This window comes from Saprolegnia parasitica, assembly GCF_000151545.1.
Source record: "Saprolegnia parasitica CBS 223.65 unplaced genomic scaffold supercont2.24, whole genome shotgun sequence".
In the NCBI taxonomy this organism is placed as follows: domain Eukaryota; phylum Oomycota; class Saprolegniomycetes; order Saprolegniales; family Saprolegniaceae; genus Saprolegnia; species Saprolegnia parasitica.
Window position 1 is genome coordinate 397,277 of NW_012156418.1, and position 15,831 is coordinate 413,107.

A 15,831-nucleotide genomic window follows, 5' to 3' on the forward strand; every position below is an offset into this window, starting at 1 on the left:
ATAATGTACCCTTGGTACGTCGTCTCAGGCGTCGCGCACACAGCAATTTCGCCGGCAGCATTATGTGCACCGCGCTCTTTGAGCTCCAAGAGTACCAGACTGACGATGGCCAGCGCCACGTGCGGCTCATCGTGCTCCACAACCGCGACGAGTGGCTCACGAGGGACACGGCGCCGTGCGCGTGGTGGGCACCGCCCGATGGCACCATCTTTGCTCGTACACCGACGACATCCTTCATCCATACCATCATTGAACTACCATAGCTCGCGACCTCATCCGCGGTGGCACCTGGATGGGCATTCGCAAGGAGAATGCGATTGTCCGCGCCGCCTTCCTCACCAACATTCGCTACATGCCGCCGGTGCATGGCAAGCTCAGCCGCGGGGTTGGACGATCGATGATGTTTCAGACTCTCATGGCGACTGGTGTGACGAGTAGAACGTGATCAAGGACTTCTTGGAGGGCACGATGAGCACGGCGAGCTACCTCAAGGAGCTCGAGGCGTCCGGGCACTTGTACCCAGGATTCAACTTGATTGTGTTTGACGGCGCGTCGCTCGGCCACCTCTGCAACTTTGTGCACGGCGAGTACGTCACGGAGAGTTCGCTTCTCCAGCCAAACGTCATCTATGGCATGTCCAACGGCCCGTTCAGCGCGCCGTGGCCCAAGGTCGTCCAGGCGAAAGAAGCAATGGCCGCCTGCGACCGGACGGGGCCGGCCATGGAGATTTGCCATCGGTTGTTGCCCATCATGGCCAACACGCATCGCATCCAGAACGAAGACGAGCTGCCAAAGACCGGTACAACCCGCGACTCGTCGTGATCGATGCCCAATCAAATGCGTTGGTTGTAGGGCACACGATCGAGATGGAGTTCAAGCTCTCGAGTTTGTTTGTCGAAACCAAGGAGCCGCATGTCGACTACTGCACGCGCACGATGATTGCTATGGTGCTCGACTCGAACCCTGCCGAAGACTGCTGCATCGTGGAGAAGGACTTGGCGCTCGCGACGCACACGTGGACGACCCGGTCGTTCGCGCTCTAGGACGATCCATCACCGCTTCGTAACGAAATGTAGCACCTCCAAAATGGTTTTGGGAAAAGCGCTTTGAGTTTGAGCAGCGAGCGGCTGAGATCGCCGCTTTTGTACAAGGGAAAGGCTTTCTCGACACACTGGCGTCTTATTTCAGAAGTCAATAAGCTGCAATGCAACAACCACGCTGGAACCCGTCTGTGAACGTGGCCTCGAAAGCCAAGCCCGCTGCGGAGTCCATGGTGGGACGCAGTCGGGCTACGTCATTGACCGTTGGGGGCCGTCGCCCAAGCGAGAAGCAAGCGCTAGCAACCTTGCGCGCAGTCTACGAGACGCACCTTGAAGCGCTGGAAGACACGTTGCGCACTGAGCACGAAGCTGCGGTTCTGGCGCTCAAGAGCCGCCTGCGCCGCGACCACTCCAAGAAGCTCATGGCGCTGGCTGCCAACTGTAGCCAGGTCACAATGCAGCGTAACCAGTACCAGAAGCGAGAGGAAGCCTACGTGCGCCGCATCGTAGAGCTCGAGTTCAAAAGTACCGTCCAGCGCGAGGCCATCCAGCACCTCCAGCGCACGCTCGACCAGATCCAAGCGATGGCCACAACCAGTTCGTAGCTGCTCCAAATCTTGCATGTCATCGACCCCAACGCCAATTTAATGTCAGCACAAAGAATATAGTCGTTCTTGCGTCTTGATGTCGTCGTTTGAAGGTCGTAGCAGAGCAACCACCTCAAAAACTGGTGTTGTTGCGGCGTCAAGCTCGATCATGTCACGGGCGACTAGAACACACTACTTCCGTGAATGCACACTATTTGGAAATTGGATCTTGTAGCCGGAGAAAAGCCGGAGCCGGATACGGGCCCAAAGCCTTCCAGACCACAGAAGCTTTTCAATATCGAATTTGACAGGTTCGAAGGCCGCCCCGTCGTCGTATCTAACACGCAAAATACTTGCCTCGACCGATGAGCAGCAACCCTCCGCCCCCCGCGCCGACGCCCAGCCAGCACTCGATGGGCGACGAGGACGACTGGAAGACGGGCCTTAAGGCCCCTACGAAGGACACGCGCTTCCAGACCGAGGACGTCACCAACGTCAAGGGTACGCGACGACAAGGCGATGGATATGCGCAACATGCATGTAGGCAACGACTTTGAGGACTACTTCCTCAAGCGCGAGCTCCTCATGGGCATCTTCGAGAAGGGCTTTGAGCGCCCGTCGCCGATCCAGGAAGAAGCCGTCCCGATCATCCTCGCAGGGCGCAACGTCATGGCGCGCGCCAAGAACGGGACCGGCAAAACCGCGGCCTTTATCATCCCGTGCCTCGAGAAGACGGACACATCCAAGCCGTACATCCAAGTGATGATCCTCGTCCCGACAAGAGAATTGGCCCTTCAGACCTCGGCCATTGTCAAGGAAATCGGCAAGCACATGGGCGTGGAATGCATGGTACGCGCCTTGGCCTCACCGCTTTGTTGACACGCCATCCATAGGTGAGCACGGGCGGGACAAGCCTCAAGGACGACATCATGCGCTTGTATAATACCGTGCATATTTTGGTCGGCACCCCGGGTCGCATTATGGACCTGGCCAACAAGGGTGTCGCGGACTTGAGCAAGTGCTCAACCGTGATCATGGACGAAGCCGACAAGCTCCTGTCGCCCGAGTTCCAGCCGCTTCTCGAACAGCTCGTGAACCACACGGCACCGGGGCGGCAAATCTGCCTCTTCTCGGCTACGTTCCCGGTGACCGTCAAGGCCTTCAAGGACAAGTACATTGAGAACCCGTACGAGATCAACTTGATGGACGAGCTGACGCTCAAGGGTGTCTCGCAATTCTACGCCTTTGTCGAGGAGCGCCAGAAGGTGCACTGCCTCAACACGCTCTTCTCCAAGCTCGACATCAACCAGAGTATCATCTTTTGCAACTCGGTGAACCGCGTCGAGCTGCTCGCCAAGAAGGTGACGGAGCTCGGCTTCTCGTGCTTCTACATCCACGCCAAGATGAACCAGGCCCACCGCAACCGCGTCTTTCACGAATTCCGCAACGGCGCTACGCGCCACCTCGTGTGCTCGGACCTCTTTACGCGCGGCATCGACATCCAGACCGTCAACGTCGTCATCAACTTTGACTTCCCCAAGAACTCGGAGACGTATCTCCACCGCATTGGCCGCTCGGGTCGCTTCGGCCACCTCGGCCTCGCCATCAACATGATCACGTACGAAGACCGGTTCAACTTGTACCGTATCGAGCAAGAGCTCGGCACTGAGATCCGCCCGATTCCGCCCGTGATCGACCGCAACCTCTACTGCAAGTAGAGACCCGAAGAAGACCCCTCGATAGTGTTAGGAGCGTAGAGTTTAGGACGACGAAGATGGAGACCATTGAAAGAGATGGGGAGTATTAAAGAATAAAAAACAAAAAAAGCTGCCAGCCTGGTGGCACCAACGTCGCGTCTTCGTCGTTCTCTTCTCCACGACGTCATCGTCACCAGCGTTGACAGTCACCTTCACCCTTGACCGAACTACAATCAGCGGCGCGGAGTTTGACGCGAGGCGTTGCGTTTAACGTCCGGTATATCTCCCCTTTAACGTATATCTCGTGCGTGTCGCATAAAACGCTCGGTTCCGCAGGTCGGTTTCGGCGGCCAACAGACAGCAGAATCGCGTCCAACGAGGACGAGCATGGGCAGCCTTCGCGAAGCCTTTGTGACCGAGAACCAGCCCGAAACGGACGACGATACCGAGGCCTTCAAGCGCGCCATGTGGGCGGGCCAGGCCAACGTCCTCGTCGCGGTGCGGTTGCGCCCGCAGCTCAAGCACGACCGCGACCGCGGCGAGATCGTCAAAGTGCTCGGCAACAAGGTCGTTGTCGTGCTCGACCCTGGCAACCAAAAGGACGTGGTCGGCAAGATGCGCCACCGGTCGCGCGAGAAGCGGTATGCGTTCGACTACGTCTTCGCGCCGTCCGACGGCCAGCGTACCGTGTACAACAACACGACCAAGTTCCTCGTGCATGGCATTCTGCAGGGCTACAATGCGACCGTCTTTGCCTATGGCTGCACGGGCGCCGGCAAGGTACATCGAGCGTTATCATCGAATGGCGACGTCACTTGGATTAGACGTATACCATGCTGGGCACGCCGGACGAGCCAGGCATCATGGGATTGACACTCGAAGACCTCTTTGAACACATTGCAATGGCCCACGCCCGTGTGCCAGCGCTGGTATGTGCGAGATCGGCGCTCAACGTCTTGATCGACGGCTGCTAGGTGACGTACCGCGTCACGGTCTCGTTCCTCGAGGTTTACAACGAGAACATTCGCGACTTGTTGCGGTCCGACCCAGAAGAAGACACGTACTTGGACTTGCGCGAAGACCCGGTGCGCGGTCCAATCGTGGCCGACCTCTCGGAGGTCGTCGCCTCGAACGCCGACGAAGTCATGCGGCTCCTTCGGCGTGGCAACAAAAACCGGTCCCAGGAAGCGACGGCCGCCAACGCTGTCTCGTCTCGGTCCCACGCCGTGCTGCAAGTGTCGGTCGAGCAAACCGAGGTGACGCCGGACACCGTCTCGGTGCTCAAGGCAAGCTTGCGTCCACCGTACGCATGCTCATTTGTATCTAGACGGGGAAGCTCTCGATGATCGACTTGGCCGGTAGCGAGCGTGCTGCCGTGACCCAAAACCGGTACCATATCAGAGCTCTCTACATCGTACTTACTGACAATGTGAATTCCCTAGCGGCCTGCGCCTCTTAGAAGGCGCCAACATCAACCGATCGCTCCTCGCCCTCGGAAACTGCATCAATGCGCTCGGCGAGAAGGCCAACCGCGGCGCGTTCGTGCCGTACCGTGACAGCAAGCTCACGCGGCTGCTGAAAGATTCGCTGGGCGGCAACTGCCGAACGGTCATGATCGCCAACATTAGCATGTCGGTGTTGTCGTTCGAAGAGACGGTCAACACTCTCAAGTATGACGCAGACGTGGTTCCAGAGACTGATGACGTGTACTGTGTAGGTACGCCAACCGCGCCAAGAACATCAAGACGACCGTCACGCTGAACGTCAACCACCACATCTCCGAGTATGTGTCGCTCATCGCGAACCTGCGGCAAGAGATTACGAACCTCAAGACGCAGCTCATGCAGCAAGGCATTCCGTCGCCGTCGGCACACGACCTCAAGCGGAAATCCGGCAAAGAGAACCAGGACGTGGAAGGCGTCGCGATGACGTCGACCATGCGCGAGGTAGAAGAGATGCGATGATCTTGCATGGCACGACGGACGTGTAGGCGCGCGTCCAAATCATGAAGTACTTTCACGAACGCATGCAGCTCCGGCGGCAACTGCTCGAGCTCGAAAATAAGAACGTAGCCAAAAGCATCGAGATTGGCCAGCATCAGCTGGTTGTGGCCGAGCACGAGCGCCAGCGTGAAGAGAAGGAGCACGAGGACGACGAGTCTGGAGACATTGGCCGCGCGCGCACTGACATCCATCGGCTCCAAGACGACATCAAGGACCTCTCGGAGGAGAAAGCGGATCTCACACGCAAGCTGCGGCACACGGAGAAGGCGGCAGACGAGTTTCGGTACGCCTCGCGCTCATTGTTTGTCGTCAAGTCATGTTGCGGTCGTATCGTTAGGGCGGCGTTGGAGCACAGCATAACAAGCGATGAGAAGCGAGAGCTCCTGCTCATGGAGTACCGCATCGGGAAGCTCGAGCTGGAGAACATGGAGCTCGAGCAAACACGCACGGTACAAGAGACGCTTTCGCGCGGCAAAGACCTGACGATCGAGAAGCTCAAGCTCCAGCTGCGGGTACGACGCATCTTTTCTCATATATATATACTGATACATTGATACGAAATCAGCTCCGCGACAATATCATTCAAAAACAACAAACGATTCTCGACAAGCACGATATCGGGCATGAAGTGAGCTACGGTATCCTCGATACGCTCGAAGACGCGACGTTGACCGACGGCTTCGACACGCTCCGGCTCTCGATGGAGCGCATTTCGTCGCCGTGCACGGTCGGTCGCCCTGGCACAGACCCCAAGCCGCCGCCGCTTTTGCCCGACATATACGCCAAAGTACACCCGTCAACGGACGACGCCAGGTCGTCTCGCCACCAGTCGTTTGCGTTCTCAACGCTCCAGCAGCATCTGGACAAGAGTGTCGCGATCAAGCCGTCAGTGAGTAGCTCGCGCTGCGAGGACACGCCGCTGAAAGCACGACGGGACGTGGCTCTGCCGAGCATTGTTGTGCGCAGTAAGAAGACGACGGCCACAAGCGCGACGGCGCCGTACCTGCAAGTGCTCAAGCATCGGCGAAAGAAGAAGATGGGTGGACGGGATTTTGGACCGCTGCGCCATGCCACGTCATAACACGATATAAATGCGATGACAAAATGGCTGGATTGCGTTACGATAAAACATCGTCTTAGAGCCACGCTTGGAGGGCTGCAGCGCCGTCAGCGGAGACCTTGTCGGCGCCATGGAGGTCGATAACGTCGCCGTTGGGCGACACGACCACAAGACTCGGGATGCCGCCGACGCGATCGGTAACGCCAACGGCCTCCTTTTCCTTGCCAGCGCACACGCCATACTATTCAACTCATCCATACATACATGTGGAGCGGGATGCGGTATTACCTTGCGCTTGAGCTCGTCGCGCAGCGGGTCGGCGAACGGGATCATGAGCCACGGGCCATGCTTTTCGCGAAAGTGCGCCAGCTGGTCGGCCTCCGTCGCGTCCGAACCGACAAACACAATGTCGAGCTCATGCGACGTCGCGTTCACCTGGCGGTAGAATTCGTTGAGCGTCGGCTGGAAGTCGCGGCAGTCCGGGCACCAGTCGGCCTACATGCAGTGTATAGACATGAGCTTCAGCGTGGCGTTCTGCGCATGGACGAACGGCGAAGTAGAGCGCGAGGGTCTTGGCGACGGGCTCCTTGGCGGCGCCAGCGGCCGTCACGAGCGTCGTCGGCTTGAGGAAGTGTGCCATGCTGCTGTGGGAACGAAAAGGCGACTGGCAGCATATCCGGATAGTCCCCAGCGGTCCAATTGCGATGGGCTAAATATACGCACCGCGATGTGATTGGCTGAGATCCTCAAGGTGAGTGGAACGGGCATGATGGATCCGAGCCTGGGATTTTAGCCAATCGGATGCGCTCAGAAGATCTTGGTCACTTGCGGCGAAAACTTTTGGGGCTTGCAGCATGTTGAAGCACATGCGTTAATCGCACGCAACTTTGGCTCCCGCGCACGCCTTGAACCTCAACGATCGATACTTCTGTAGCTGGTACGAGTAAGCTGGCGAGCGTAAAAACCTTGGTCAATATTAGGAACCAGTAGTCTCGATCGCTGAAGTATCGTCTTGCATTGCACTGCGGCGTAGCAGTGTTGGCATTGCATTACGCGAGTCCACCCTCATCGAGAGCACTCTCTTGGTCTACCTTCATCAGTTGCCAAACATGCGAGGTGTCCAGCCATGAGGTGTAAGGTAACTTATTGCTTGCTGACGAAATAGCAGGATTGCTACTGCCGTCCCGTGTTCGATGGTCGCTCAAGATGGTCATGAAATGCGTTGGATTAGCCTCCCGCATGGGAGCTCTATCGTATGGCCAATCAAATGCGAGCGCGGGCTCGAATTCGCTTAAATCGTACGCGGCTCGAAACGGACATTGGGTATGTATAGCCAGCAAGCGTCGGCGAGGGTCGTTTTCAGTTGGTGATTGCGTGAAACGGAGCAGCGGGGCATGGCGGCGCGCCCGAACGATCGCCGGCGGAAGCTCACGGCGCTCAAGGTCGACCGCTACGACGGACAGTCCATATTTATCGGCAACGAACTGCGCTACGAGCTCGGCGGCTACCTTGGTGGCGGCACGGCCGGCGTGTACGGCGCTCCTTGTATGACCGGTGACGTCGTCTCATGGCTCTTCCTAGCGTCTACGAGGCCCTCTGCTTACAGAGCGCCAAGGTACGCGGTCGCTCCTCTTGCATCGCGATAGCTCATGGCCTTGCATGCAGCATGTGGCCATCAAGATCCTCAACCCGATCGGCTACAAGCTCATGCCGACGTCGTTGCTCTCTCGCTGCGTTGTCGCGATCAAAGGGCGTCAAATGGAACCCGAGGTCGCAACGGGCCAGCAACCCATGCGCAACGAGTACGAGGCGTCGCGGCGATGTGGTGCTCACGGCCTTCGTAGGCATGTGTGGTGGCTCGTGCACCAGTCGTCCAAGCAAGCTATCGCGGCCTACGAAGACCCGCGGTCCGGCGCGTTCCGCGAGCTCACGCTTCCACGTTGCATCGAGGTGTGGGGAATCGACTTTGCGTTTCCTGCCAACGACAAGGAGCCCGACGTGTTTGCCAACGGTACCACCCCTTGCACGATATCTTTCTCACGACGGCGATGACACTAGACGTTGAGAGCTACTGCGAAGTGAACGTGAAAGGCCAGGTGTACCAGATCCCGAGAATGCCAAAGAAGTTTGTCAAGTTTGCCCGCAGTCGCAGCTCCATCTACCGGTACAAATGCTGCATTCGGATTATTTCCGTAGCACAAAGCGTCGATAGGGAGATCTCCAACATGTCGAGTCTTGGGACACACGTCAACGTGCTCCGACTGGACGAAGCACTCGAGTTACACCAAGACAGCAAGTGCACGATCTTCCTCGTACTCGAGCTCGCGGCCGGCGGCGAGCTCTTTGATCGTATCAAGCTCGACTGCGGCACGGACGAGCCCACGGCGCGGCTCTACTTCAAGCAGCTCATCTCGGGCATCGCTTTCTGCCACGGGTCGGGCGTGTGCCATCGCGACCTCAAGCCCGAGAATCTCCTTCTTGCCGACAATGAAGAGAATTCGACGCTCAAGATCGCCGACTTTGGTCTCTCGGCGATTTTCTCGATTGCGGACGACATTGGGTTTGCTTCCATTCTCTGCAAATCTCCTAAATGTGGCATAGGAATGGCAACACGGGCCAGTCAATTCGCCGGTTGCGGTCCGTGGTCGGGTCGCCGCACTACGTCGCACCCGAAGTGCTCCAGGACACAGGCCAAGGCTATGATGGCGCCAAGGCCGACGCGTGGTCAAGCGGTATCATCCTCTACGCGATGCTTGCAGGCAGCTTGCCCTTTGGGAAGGACCTCCTCAAGTGCATCCGGTACGAAAAGTTCAAGAAATGGTCGTTTGTGACCAAGTACAACGACGACGCCGAGGACCCGGCGAACGAGGTCGAGTTCCCCGAGTGGTTCTTCCCGTCGCACTTTTCGCAGGACGCGAAGTCGCTCATCGCACAGCTCATCTATCCCGACCCGTGCCTCCGCCTCTCGGTCGACGAGGCCATGGGCCATCGCTGGGTCATTCTGGAGCAACAAAAGAGCCCTGTCTTGGTGGCGCCTGAGCCACCGAGCGCCGATCTCAGTCCCGCACTCGCCACGCTCAAAGTGAGCCCGCTCAACCCGACGCTGTCGTCGACCGTGCCGCGCAAGGATGCGACGTGGGCGGGCTCCCACATTGTCCGATCGCACAACAACGTCGCGGGTGGCAGCGGTGTGAAGGCCACGACGCTACTCTCAGTGAACTCGCAACTGCCGTCGATGGCCGCGCCGTCGCCGAATAAGCCGAACCTCTCGATCCAGCCGCGGGCACTCGTGCATCCTGGCTACATGCCACCTTTGGACGAAGGCACGCCCGCCAACTCGCCGCGCCCTGTTGTCGTGTCGAGCAGCTGGTGTCGCCGTTGCGGTCGCGGCAACTGCACGTGCGACCACACGTGGAACCCCAACCAAACGCTCAAGCAGCAGCAGCAACAACAGCAAGTGCCGAAGGAGTCCAAGGAGGACGACCAGCGCGATGCATTGACGCCGGTGACGCCACTCCTCGACGGCCTCGACGGCGACGCGTCTGCGTTCGAGCCGTTGTCGCTAACGACGTGGTAAGGATGTGCGCAACCATCCATGGTGCTCTAAAGTATATCAACCAATATAGACTTTATATCTTCGTATTGCGCTCGCCAAAGATGGTTCGCGCGTTATTTCAAGCAAAGTCGAGATCAAATTACGAGCTCGATACCTTCGTTTCAGTATTTGGATCGTACAATGCAAGCATCGCGACGACCAGCTTAGTTGACTAAATAATCCCTGGAGCATTCCTAGTACCTTGGTGCAAGGGTCTGTTTAGAGTATTTTTCAATCCATACGCAATCCGCTCAAATATTATCAAGTCATACTCATTTCATGACCAATATTATCAATGCATACTCAACGCATCTGATTGGCCAAAATAGACCAAATAGTCAACTCTGATTAGACAATACTCAAATAATCCAAGGAGCCTAGCACAGTCGCTACAACCCAAATAGTGTTAGCCAATACCAAAAAATGCAAATAGAGTATTTCCGACCGTTAATAGTGTTACATAATACAAAAAAACGCAAATAGAGTATGTCGGACCGCCGTTTCAATGTGGGGCTCAAATTTCGAAGTGAGACCGACCATCCCAGACAACTACTAGTACGATGCAGCGCGCGAAGCCCGTCGCCCAGCCGCCGACTGTTGGTCAACAGATGCTGCGGGGACAACTTGCGAGTGCCATCAAGGACTTCGCTCTAACGAACGGATTCAAGGTCAATCAAGACGCCCAAGCCCGGTACTTGCCCTCATGACACACACGACTCGAATGACCATCAAACGCTCTCCATAGGCACTGTTGTGAACGGAGAGTCGGTCAAGAACAGCGGCACGGCCGTGTTCTATGTGTGCGATGATCCCAACGATGCTCCCCGACCGTGCGGGTGGTTCGTGCACGCCCGCGCGTCACGCACGGCGGAGGCACCAAAAGGAAGCTACGTCGTGATGGGTACTATGCACCTACGTCCTGCAAACAAGTACGACATCGGTGCTATGAATAGAAGTGAATCTCCAGCACGCGAGCTCTTGCATGTCCATGGGCAGAGCCTCTGTCAAACAAGCCGTGGCCATGCCAAACGACGCCAGATCTTACGCCCCACGCCGCTGCGCTGCTCAAGGCGCAGAAGGACATGGCGGAGGCGTACTTTGTGCGGGAATCCAGCTCGACGATACTCGTCGTCTACGTCCCCGCAACATTCGTCGAAGGTCGCGAGGTCAACATTAGTGCTCGTTCCTGCTCTTGCGGGTACCCAGAGCAAATGCACCTGCCTTGTCGCCACGTGATCCGCGCCCTCAAGCATGTCGGTGAGCTTCATCGCATCGATGAGTGCATTCACCCGATGTACAAGTTCGCGAACTACAAGCTCGCGGTCGACCGTGTCTCGTATCGCCTGCCGATCTTCGCCGAACGATGCGCGGACCCCGACGTCACGCTGCTACCTCCCCTCGTAACGAAGAGCAGCGGTAAACCTCGCACCAACCGCATCGCGAGCTCCGGCGAGTCCGGTACCAAGAACAAGACGTACCAGCACCACGCTCCCTCGACGAAGAAAGCGTACAAGTGCAGTTCGTGCGGTGCAACGGACCACAACGCGAAGACCTGCGGCAAGAAAGGGCGGAAGCTTGTACCCGCTCGCTCGGCCGGAAGCTGTCTCTTCAAAGACATTCCGGCTGCCTGTGACCGTATTCTTATTACGGAGCTGCTCAACCCGGACGACGACAGCGACAGCGACAGCGACGACGTCGATGATTCCTGCGAAGTCGACGAATTCGGCTTTGCCGTGGGAGGCCGCGGGATTGCTGACGTCGAGCAATGAGTCAGCAATGTATGGCACAGCTAGATAATGCACAAAGTTTTTATGTTTATGGTGTGGATTGTTGTCTGGGATGGTCGGTCTCACTTCGAAATTTGAGCCCCACATTGAAACGGCGGTCCGACATACTCTATTTGCGTTTTTTGGTATTGGCTAACACTATTTGGGTTGTAGCGACTGTGCTAGGCTCCTTGGATTATTTGAGTATTGTCTAATCAGAGTTGACTATTTGGTCTATTTTGGCCAATCAGATGCGTTGAGTATGCATTGATAATATTGGTCATGAAATGAGTATGACTTGATAATATTTGAGCGGATTGCGTATGGATTGAAAAATACTCGTCTGTTTATCGACCCTCTGATGGCCCAACTGCGCACGTCCGCAGCTGCAGGCCCGTCTAATCGAAAATGAACCAATTGCATGCGTGTTTTAGTGATATTTTGGCCAATCGGATGCCATACCTGAGGCCACTCGGGAATTTTCCACCGCAACGATGACTGGCATGACCTCGTCGATGACCGCTGCGGCGCCACCGGCCGCTGGCCGCTCGTTCTTGGCAGCGCCCACGGCCGCGACGCCCGGCGACGAGAGCGAAGGCGAAGACGAGTACCAGGAGCGGTTGGCGCGGCGCTGGTCGTGCAATGCGATCCGGCTCAAGATTCAAAAGTTCCTCGCGACCAAGGTCATGACGCAGACCGCGTTCCTTAAGGCGATTCGATCCAACGCCAACTCGTACCAGCGCTTCATGAAGCAGACGGGCGTCAGTGGCGGCAGCGGCAACCAGACGTATTGGAACTCGCTTCCGTTCTTTGACGAGCTCGCGAAGAAGGAAAAGAAGGAGAAGGCCGACGCCAAGAAAACAGGCGCCAAGCGCAAGGCGGATACGACGACCGACGAAGCGCCGCGTGCCAAGAAGAGCGCCAGTGGTTCTGATCGTCTGGCAGAAATTGACGCGGTCGAGCTCGACGAAGACGCGCCCGTGTACGACGACTGCGACGTTGTGCGGGACCACTTGCAGCAGTTCTTCCTCGCGAAGGAGGCCAGCCAAGTGAATCTCGCCAAGCACCTCGGCTTCTCGATCACGCCGCTGCGGAACTTTCTCATGAAGAAGGGGCGACGCGAGGGCAGCGGTAGCGCCGTGTATGGCGCCGCGTACCGGTTCTTTGAGAAGCGGCGGCTCCTTGACGGCGTGCCCAAGTCGGCCAAGCGACTCAAGATTGAGAAAACGCTGCCCGAGGGCTACCCCTTGAGGAAGGACCCGACGCACTACTACCTTCTTCCTGGCGAGGAAGTGCCCGTGCTGCCCTATTAGCATCCGTGCTGAACGGCACGTAGCAGCTCATCGAGCCGACTGACACATACATGTAATACAACGAATCCGACACTTTCAACACCCTTCATGCTGCGGTTGCAAATGAAGAGCGTGCAGGCACGGAACATTTTGGTTTGCTGCGCAACACACCGGACGGTGCAAGGACGACCATGGTTGCTGCCACAGGTTCATCACTGCTTGGAAGGGCGCGTGGTCTGTGACTGCTGACCTTTCCCGCCGGCGCCAACCTCAACAACCGGATGCCATCCGCTTACCGGTACATGGAGACACGAGCATTGCAAATGACAAGCGCGACAACGACAAAGACGACGGGCGAAGCCGCCGACCAGGTGCCGGCCGGGCCCGCGCTCGTGTTGAGCGCCAGCGAAGAGTCGGACGACCCTGATGACGAGAAGTACGATTTGATGCTGCGCGAGAAGTGGTCGTGCAATGCGATCCGGTCCAAGATTCAAAAGTTCCTCGCGACCAAGGAGATGACGCAGACCGCGTTCCTCAAGGACATCGGCGCCAACAGCAACTAGTACCAGCGCTTTATGAAGCTCAAGGGCCCTTACGGTGGGTGCGACAACTCGACGTACTCTGGCTCGCTGCACTTCTTTTACCAGCGCGAGAAGAAGGAGAAGAAGGCCAAGGCCGCCGCCAAGAAGGCCGCACCGAAGCGCAAGAAGGCTGCATCGAACGATGACAGTGAAGACGAAGCGCCGTTGGCCTCGGCCAAAAAGGCTAAGACGACCAAGCTCTCGGGCGCGGACCGTCTCGCTCAGATCGAAGCCGTCGAGCTCCCCGAGAAGCTCCATGTATATGACGACTGCGACGTGGTGCGCGACCACCTGCAGCAGTTTATCCTCGCCAAGGAGTGCACGCAAGTGGCGCTCTCAGCGCATTTGGGCTTCTCGGTCGCCTCGCTGCGCAAGTACTTGGCGACGCACGGGAAGCGGGAAGGCAGCGGCAGCATCGTGTACAAGACCGCGTACTTCTTCTTTGAGAAGCTCCGCCTCCTCGAGAACAAGCCCAAAACGAACAAGCGACTCAAGATGGAAAAGACGATGCCCCAAGGGTACTCGCTCGAGCGCAACAGCAAGTATGGCTGGGTCTATTGCCCGTAACTCGATTCAATAGTTGAGATGGCGCGGATGTGCCGCATCGAAAGCATTTCCTCATTTAACATTTCCGTTGCCTGCTACATGTCCCACCAGCGACCGCCATGCGTCCTGTTCACGCCATCGTTGCAGGACGCCCGGTCACCCAGGGGGGTCGCCCGAAACCCACGGGTTGACCCACCAGGTCGGCCGCCCCCCGCCCCCCATACATCCCTATTTGTAAAAAAACCCGCGGGTCTGTGGGGCCGGGGGTCGATTTGGCCAATCACATGCGTCCATTCTCAAAGCAGCCAATCACAGCAAGCAACGTCTTTTGCTACCGCTCCCGTGCCGTATATTAGCAGAGCAACTGGAGACTGCTGCCGGTAGAGGCTGCTGGAGCTGTGTGGACGGGGACCTTGCATCCTACGTCTCGAAGATGGAGGTACGCAATGTACGTATTGATATTGTACACTGACGCCTCGATAGCAATCATTTGACGCCATGGCAAACAACGGTATCAAAGACGAGCGTTCCAAGGGCGGCCACATTGCCGGGTACGCCGCGTACATGGGCTGCGTGTACGGTACAATATCGGAGCTCCCCTCTGTGCGTGACCTTGCCGACAACACTCTCAAGCTACCTCTTCTCGACGCCCAAGACGGCGTCCAACATGCACCAAGCCGCGCTCCGCTACTAGTACCTCTGGCCTGTGCTCCGCGCCTGCGTCTGGTTCGACGTCTGGCGAGTCCGGAACGATTGCGTCTTTCGTGCCGACCTACCGCTGCCAAGTCTATGGACTATTGCCGTCAAGGTGGCGCGTGTCGCTCAACTGCACGTGCACCACAGCCTCGTACAAGAGCCCGAGCAGCCTGCTCTTCGTCGGCTTCTCCGGCTCCTCACCCAACACGAGTGGCCGCGACGTCATCTTGTCCCGCGGATCGCGCTCCTGCCTTCGCCTGCCTAAATCAAGTTTCTCCACCGAGTGTACACAACGAAGAATAAGTCCGACAATTCCATCTAGCATAGTTTATCTATTGTAATAGACCACCCACTACAACAACAATAGCGGGGCTCGACGATGGAGTCTACGTCGACTACACCCGCCCCGTCAACCACCATCTCGAACTGGCGCTGCTCGAAGTCGTCAACCACGCCTCGAGCACGATGGCTGATATCCTCAAGGACCGGGACGTGGGCATGGAGGCTGACGGCACTCCAGTTTTCATTCGACGTTTCGACTCACTCGCGGATCTTCCCACGGCTTTCGGTGAGTTTGGTGTCCCGAGCAATCGTACCAAAGGTACGAAAATCTTTTCTGTGAACGTACATAGACAATGGAGCCTCGTTGGTCCAGAAGTTCCATTCGAGGACGAGACGCAAATCGACGAGCTTTTAAGCGCCGTGGCAGCGTTCCAAGCTGTTGATCTCCCGGAGGTCCAAATTCGCTTCGACGCCAACGAGGTCAGTCTTTCCAAGGTCAGCCAGTCCCCCTCGATGAGGGTAGTCTCTGGTACCTTACTTCCATAACCCTTGCTTTCGGTACAATCATGACGTAGCCCTTCAAGTGCCTTCGGTTCTGACACTCTTCGAGGCCACGTCCAACTGCTTGCGTAACTTACAGGCGAAAGAGAACGGTGTGTGATGTGCTAGATGTCATTTCGTGACGC

The 15,831-nt window shown here is 57.3% G+C and overlaps 9 protein-coding genes across 9 annotated transcripts; 8 read left to right on the forward strand and 1 right to left on the reverse strand.

Moving 5' to 3' along the window:
- Positions 1–41: 41 nt before the first annotated feature.
- SPRG_06338 (hypothetical protein) lies at positions 42–1,102 on the forward strand. Its single transcript, XM_012345717.1, has 4 exons — positions 42–216; positions 264–385; positions 439–799; positions 853–1,102. Exons 1-4 carry the CDS (start codon positions 63–65, stop codon positions 1,041–1,043), a joined length of 828 nt encoding a protein of 275 aa, XP_012201107.1. The 5' UTR covers positions 42–62; the 3' UTR covers positions 1,044–1,102.
- A 102-nt stretch (positions 1,103–1,204) lies between these two features.
- SPRG_06339 (hypothetical protein) lies at positions 1,205–1,645 on the forward strand (the record flags this gene model as incomplete). The annotated part of the gene is made up of 1 exon (XM_012345718.1): positions 1,205–1,645. One exon carries the CDS (start codon positions 1,205–1,207, stop codon positions 1,643–1,645), a length of 441 nt encoding a protein of 146 aa, XP_012201108.1.
- Positions 1,646–1,943: 298 nt separating this feature from the next.
- Positions 1,944–3,459, forward strand: SPRG_06340 (DEAD-box ATP-dependent RNA helicase 8). The gene is made up of 3 exons (XM_012345719.1): positions 1,944–2,128; positions 2,172–2,476; positions 2,521–3,459. The coding sequence occupies exons 1-3, from the start codon at positions 1,993–1,995 to the stop codon at positions 3,343–3,345; spliced, it is 1,266 nt and encodes a 421-aa protein (XP_012201109.1). The 5' UTR covers positions 1,944–1,992; the 3' UTR covers positions 3,346–3,459.
- Positions 3,460–3,691: 232 nt separating this feature from the next.
- SPRG_06341 (hypothetical protein) lies at positions 3,692–6,440 on the forward strand. Its single transcript, XM_012345720.1, has 9 exons — positions 3,692–4,104; positions 4,149–4,253; positions 4,299–4,610; positions 4,652–4,713; positions 4,767–4,994; positions 5,042–5,270; positions 5,315–5,610; positions 5,665–5,839; positions 5,893–6,440. The coding sequence occupies exons 1-9, from the start codon at positions 3,712–3,714 to the stop codon at positions 6,406–6,408; spliced, it is 2,316 nt and encodes a 771-aa protein (XP_012201110.1). The 5' UTR covers positions 3,692–3,711; the 3' UTR covers positions 6,409–6,440.
- SPRG_06342 (hypothetical protein) lies at positions 6,420–7,042 on the reverse strand. The gene is made up of 3 exons (XM_012345721.1): positions 6,938–7,042; positions 6,676–6,882; positions 6,420–6,628 (listed from the first exon to the last, which is right to left on the reverse strand). Exons 1-3 carry the CDS (start codon positions 7,025–7,027, stop codon positions 6,464–6,466), a joined length of 462 nt encoding a protein of 153 aa, XP_012201111.1. The 5' UTR covers positions 7,028–7,042; the 3' UTR covers positions 6,420–6,463.
- A 716-nt stretch (positions 7,043–7,758) lies between these two features.
- SPRG_06343 (CAMK protein kinase) lies at positions 7,759–10,071 on the forward strand. The gene is made up of 7 exons (XM_012345722.1): positions 7,759–7,918; positions 7,969–8,002; positions 8,053–8,189; positions 8,232–8,398; positions 8,446–8,551; positions 8,600–8,947; positions 8,989–10,071. The coding sequence occupies exons 1-7, from the start codon at positions 7,782–7,784 to the stop codon at positions 9,962–9,964; spliced, it is 1,905 nt and encodes a 634-aa protein (XP_012201112.1). The 5' UTR covers positions 7,759–7,781; the 3' UTR covers positions 9,965–10,071.
- Positions 10,072–11,064: 993 nt separating this feature from the next.
- On the forward strand, positions 11,065–11,751 carry SPRG_20136 (hypothetical protein; the record flags this gene model as incomplete). The annotated part of the gene is made up of 1 exon (XM_012345760.1): positions 11,065–11,751. The coding sequence occupies one exon, from the start codon at positions 11,065–11,067 to the stop codon at positions 11,749–11,751; it is 687 nt and encodes a 228-aa protein (XP_012201150.1).
- A 475-nt stretch (positions 11,752–12,226) lies between these two features.
- On the forward strand, positions 12,227–13,145 carry SPRG_06344 (hypothetical protein). Its single transcript, XM_012345723.1, has one exon. It carries the CDS (start codon positions 12,243–12,245, stop codon positions 13,059–13,061), a length of 819 nt encoding a protein of 272 aa, XP_012201113.1. The 5' UTR covers positions 12,227–12,242; the 3' UTR covers positions 13,062–13,145.
- A 218-nt stretch (positions 13,146–13,363) lies between these two features.
- Positions 13,364–14,188, forward strand: SPRG_06345 (hypothetical protein; the record flags this gene model as incomplete). Its single annotated transcript, XM_012345724.1, has 3 exons — positions 13,364–13,569; positions 13,628–13,637; positions 13,688–14,188. The coding sequence occupies 3 exons, from the start codon at positions 13,364–13,366 to the stop codon at positions 14,186–14,188; spliced, it is 717 nt and encodes a 238-aa protein (XP_012201114.1).
- Positions 14,189–15,831: the final 1,643 nt, after the last annotated feature.

Coding starts and splice junctions, on each gene's coding strand:
- SPRG_06340 (XM_012345719.1), top strand. CDS start 1,993: ATGAGCAGCAACCCTCCGCCCCCCGCGCCGACGCCCAGCCAGCACTCG. Junction 2,129..2,171: donor GGACGTCACCAACGTCAAGG/GTACGCGACGAC, acceptor ACATGCATGTAG/GCAACGACTTTGAGGACTAC. Junction 2,477..2,520: donor ACATGGGCGTGGAATGCATG/GTACGCGCCTTG, acceptor CGCCATCCATAG/GTGAGCACGGGCGGGACAAG.
- SPRG_06344 (XM_012345723.1), top strand. CDS start 12,243: ATGACTGGCATGACCTCGTCGATGACCGCTGCGGCGCCACCGGCCGCT.
- SPRG_06342 (XM_012345721.1), bottom strand. CDS start 7,027: ATGGCACACTTCCTCAAGCCGACGACGCTCGTGACGGCCGCTGGCGCC. Junction 6,883..6,937: donor CCCTCGCGCTCTACTTCGCC/GTTCGTCCATGC, acceptor CACTGCATGTAG/GCCGACTGGTGCCCGGACTG. Junction 6,629..6,675: donor GCGACGAGCTCAAGCGCAAG/GTAATACCGCAT, acceptor TGAGTTGAATAG/TATGGCGTGTGCGCTGGCAA.
- SPRG_06338 (XM_012345717.1), top strand. CDS start 63: ATGTGCACCGCGCTCTTTGAGCTCCAAGAGTACCAGACTGACGATGGC. Junction 217..263: donor CGATGGCACCATCTTTGCTC/GTACACCGACGA, acceptor GAACTACCATAG/CTCGCGACCTCATCCGCGGT. Junction 386..438: donor ATGGCAAGCTCAGCCGCGGG/GTTGGACGATCG, acceptor TGTGACGAGTAG/AACGTGATCAAGGACTTCTT.
- SPRG_06343 (XM_012345722.1), top strand. CDS start 7,782: ATGGCGGCGCGCCCGAACGATCGCCGGCGGAAGCTCACGGCGCTCAAG. Junction 8,399..8,445: donor GCCCGACGTGTTTGCCAACG/GTACCACCCCTT, acceptor CGATGACACTAG/ACGTTGAGAGCTACTGCGAA. Junction 8,948..8,988: donor TCGATTGCGGACGACATTGG/GTTTGCTTCCAT, acceptor AATGTGGCATAG/GAATGGCAACACGGGCCAGT.
- SPRG_06341 (XM_012345720.1), top strand. CDS start 3,712: ATGGGCAGCCTTCGCGAAGCCTTTGTGACCGAGAACCAGCCCGAAACG. Junction 4,105..4,148: donor GCTGCACGGGCGCCGGCAAG/GTACATCGAGCG, acceptor CACTTGGATTAG/ACGTATACCATGCTGGGCAC. Junction 5,840..5,892: donor AGCTCAAGCTCCAGCTGCGG/GTACGACGCATC, acceptor ATACGAAATCAG/CTCCGCGACAATATCATTCA.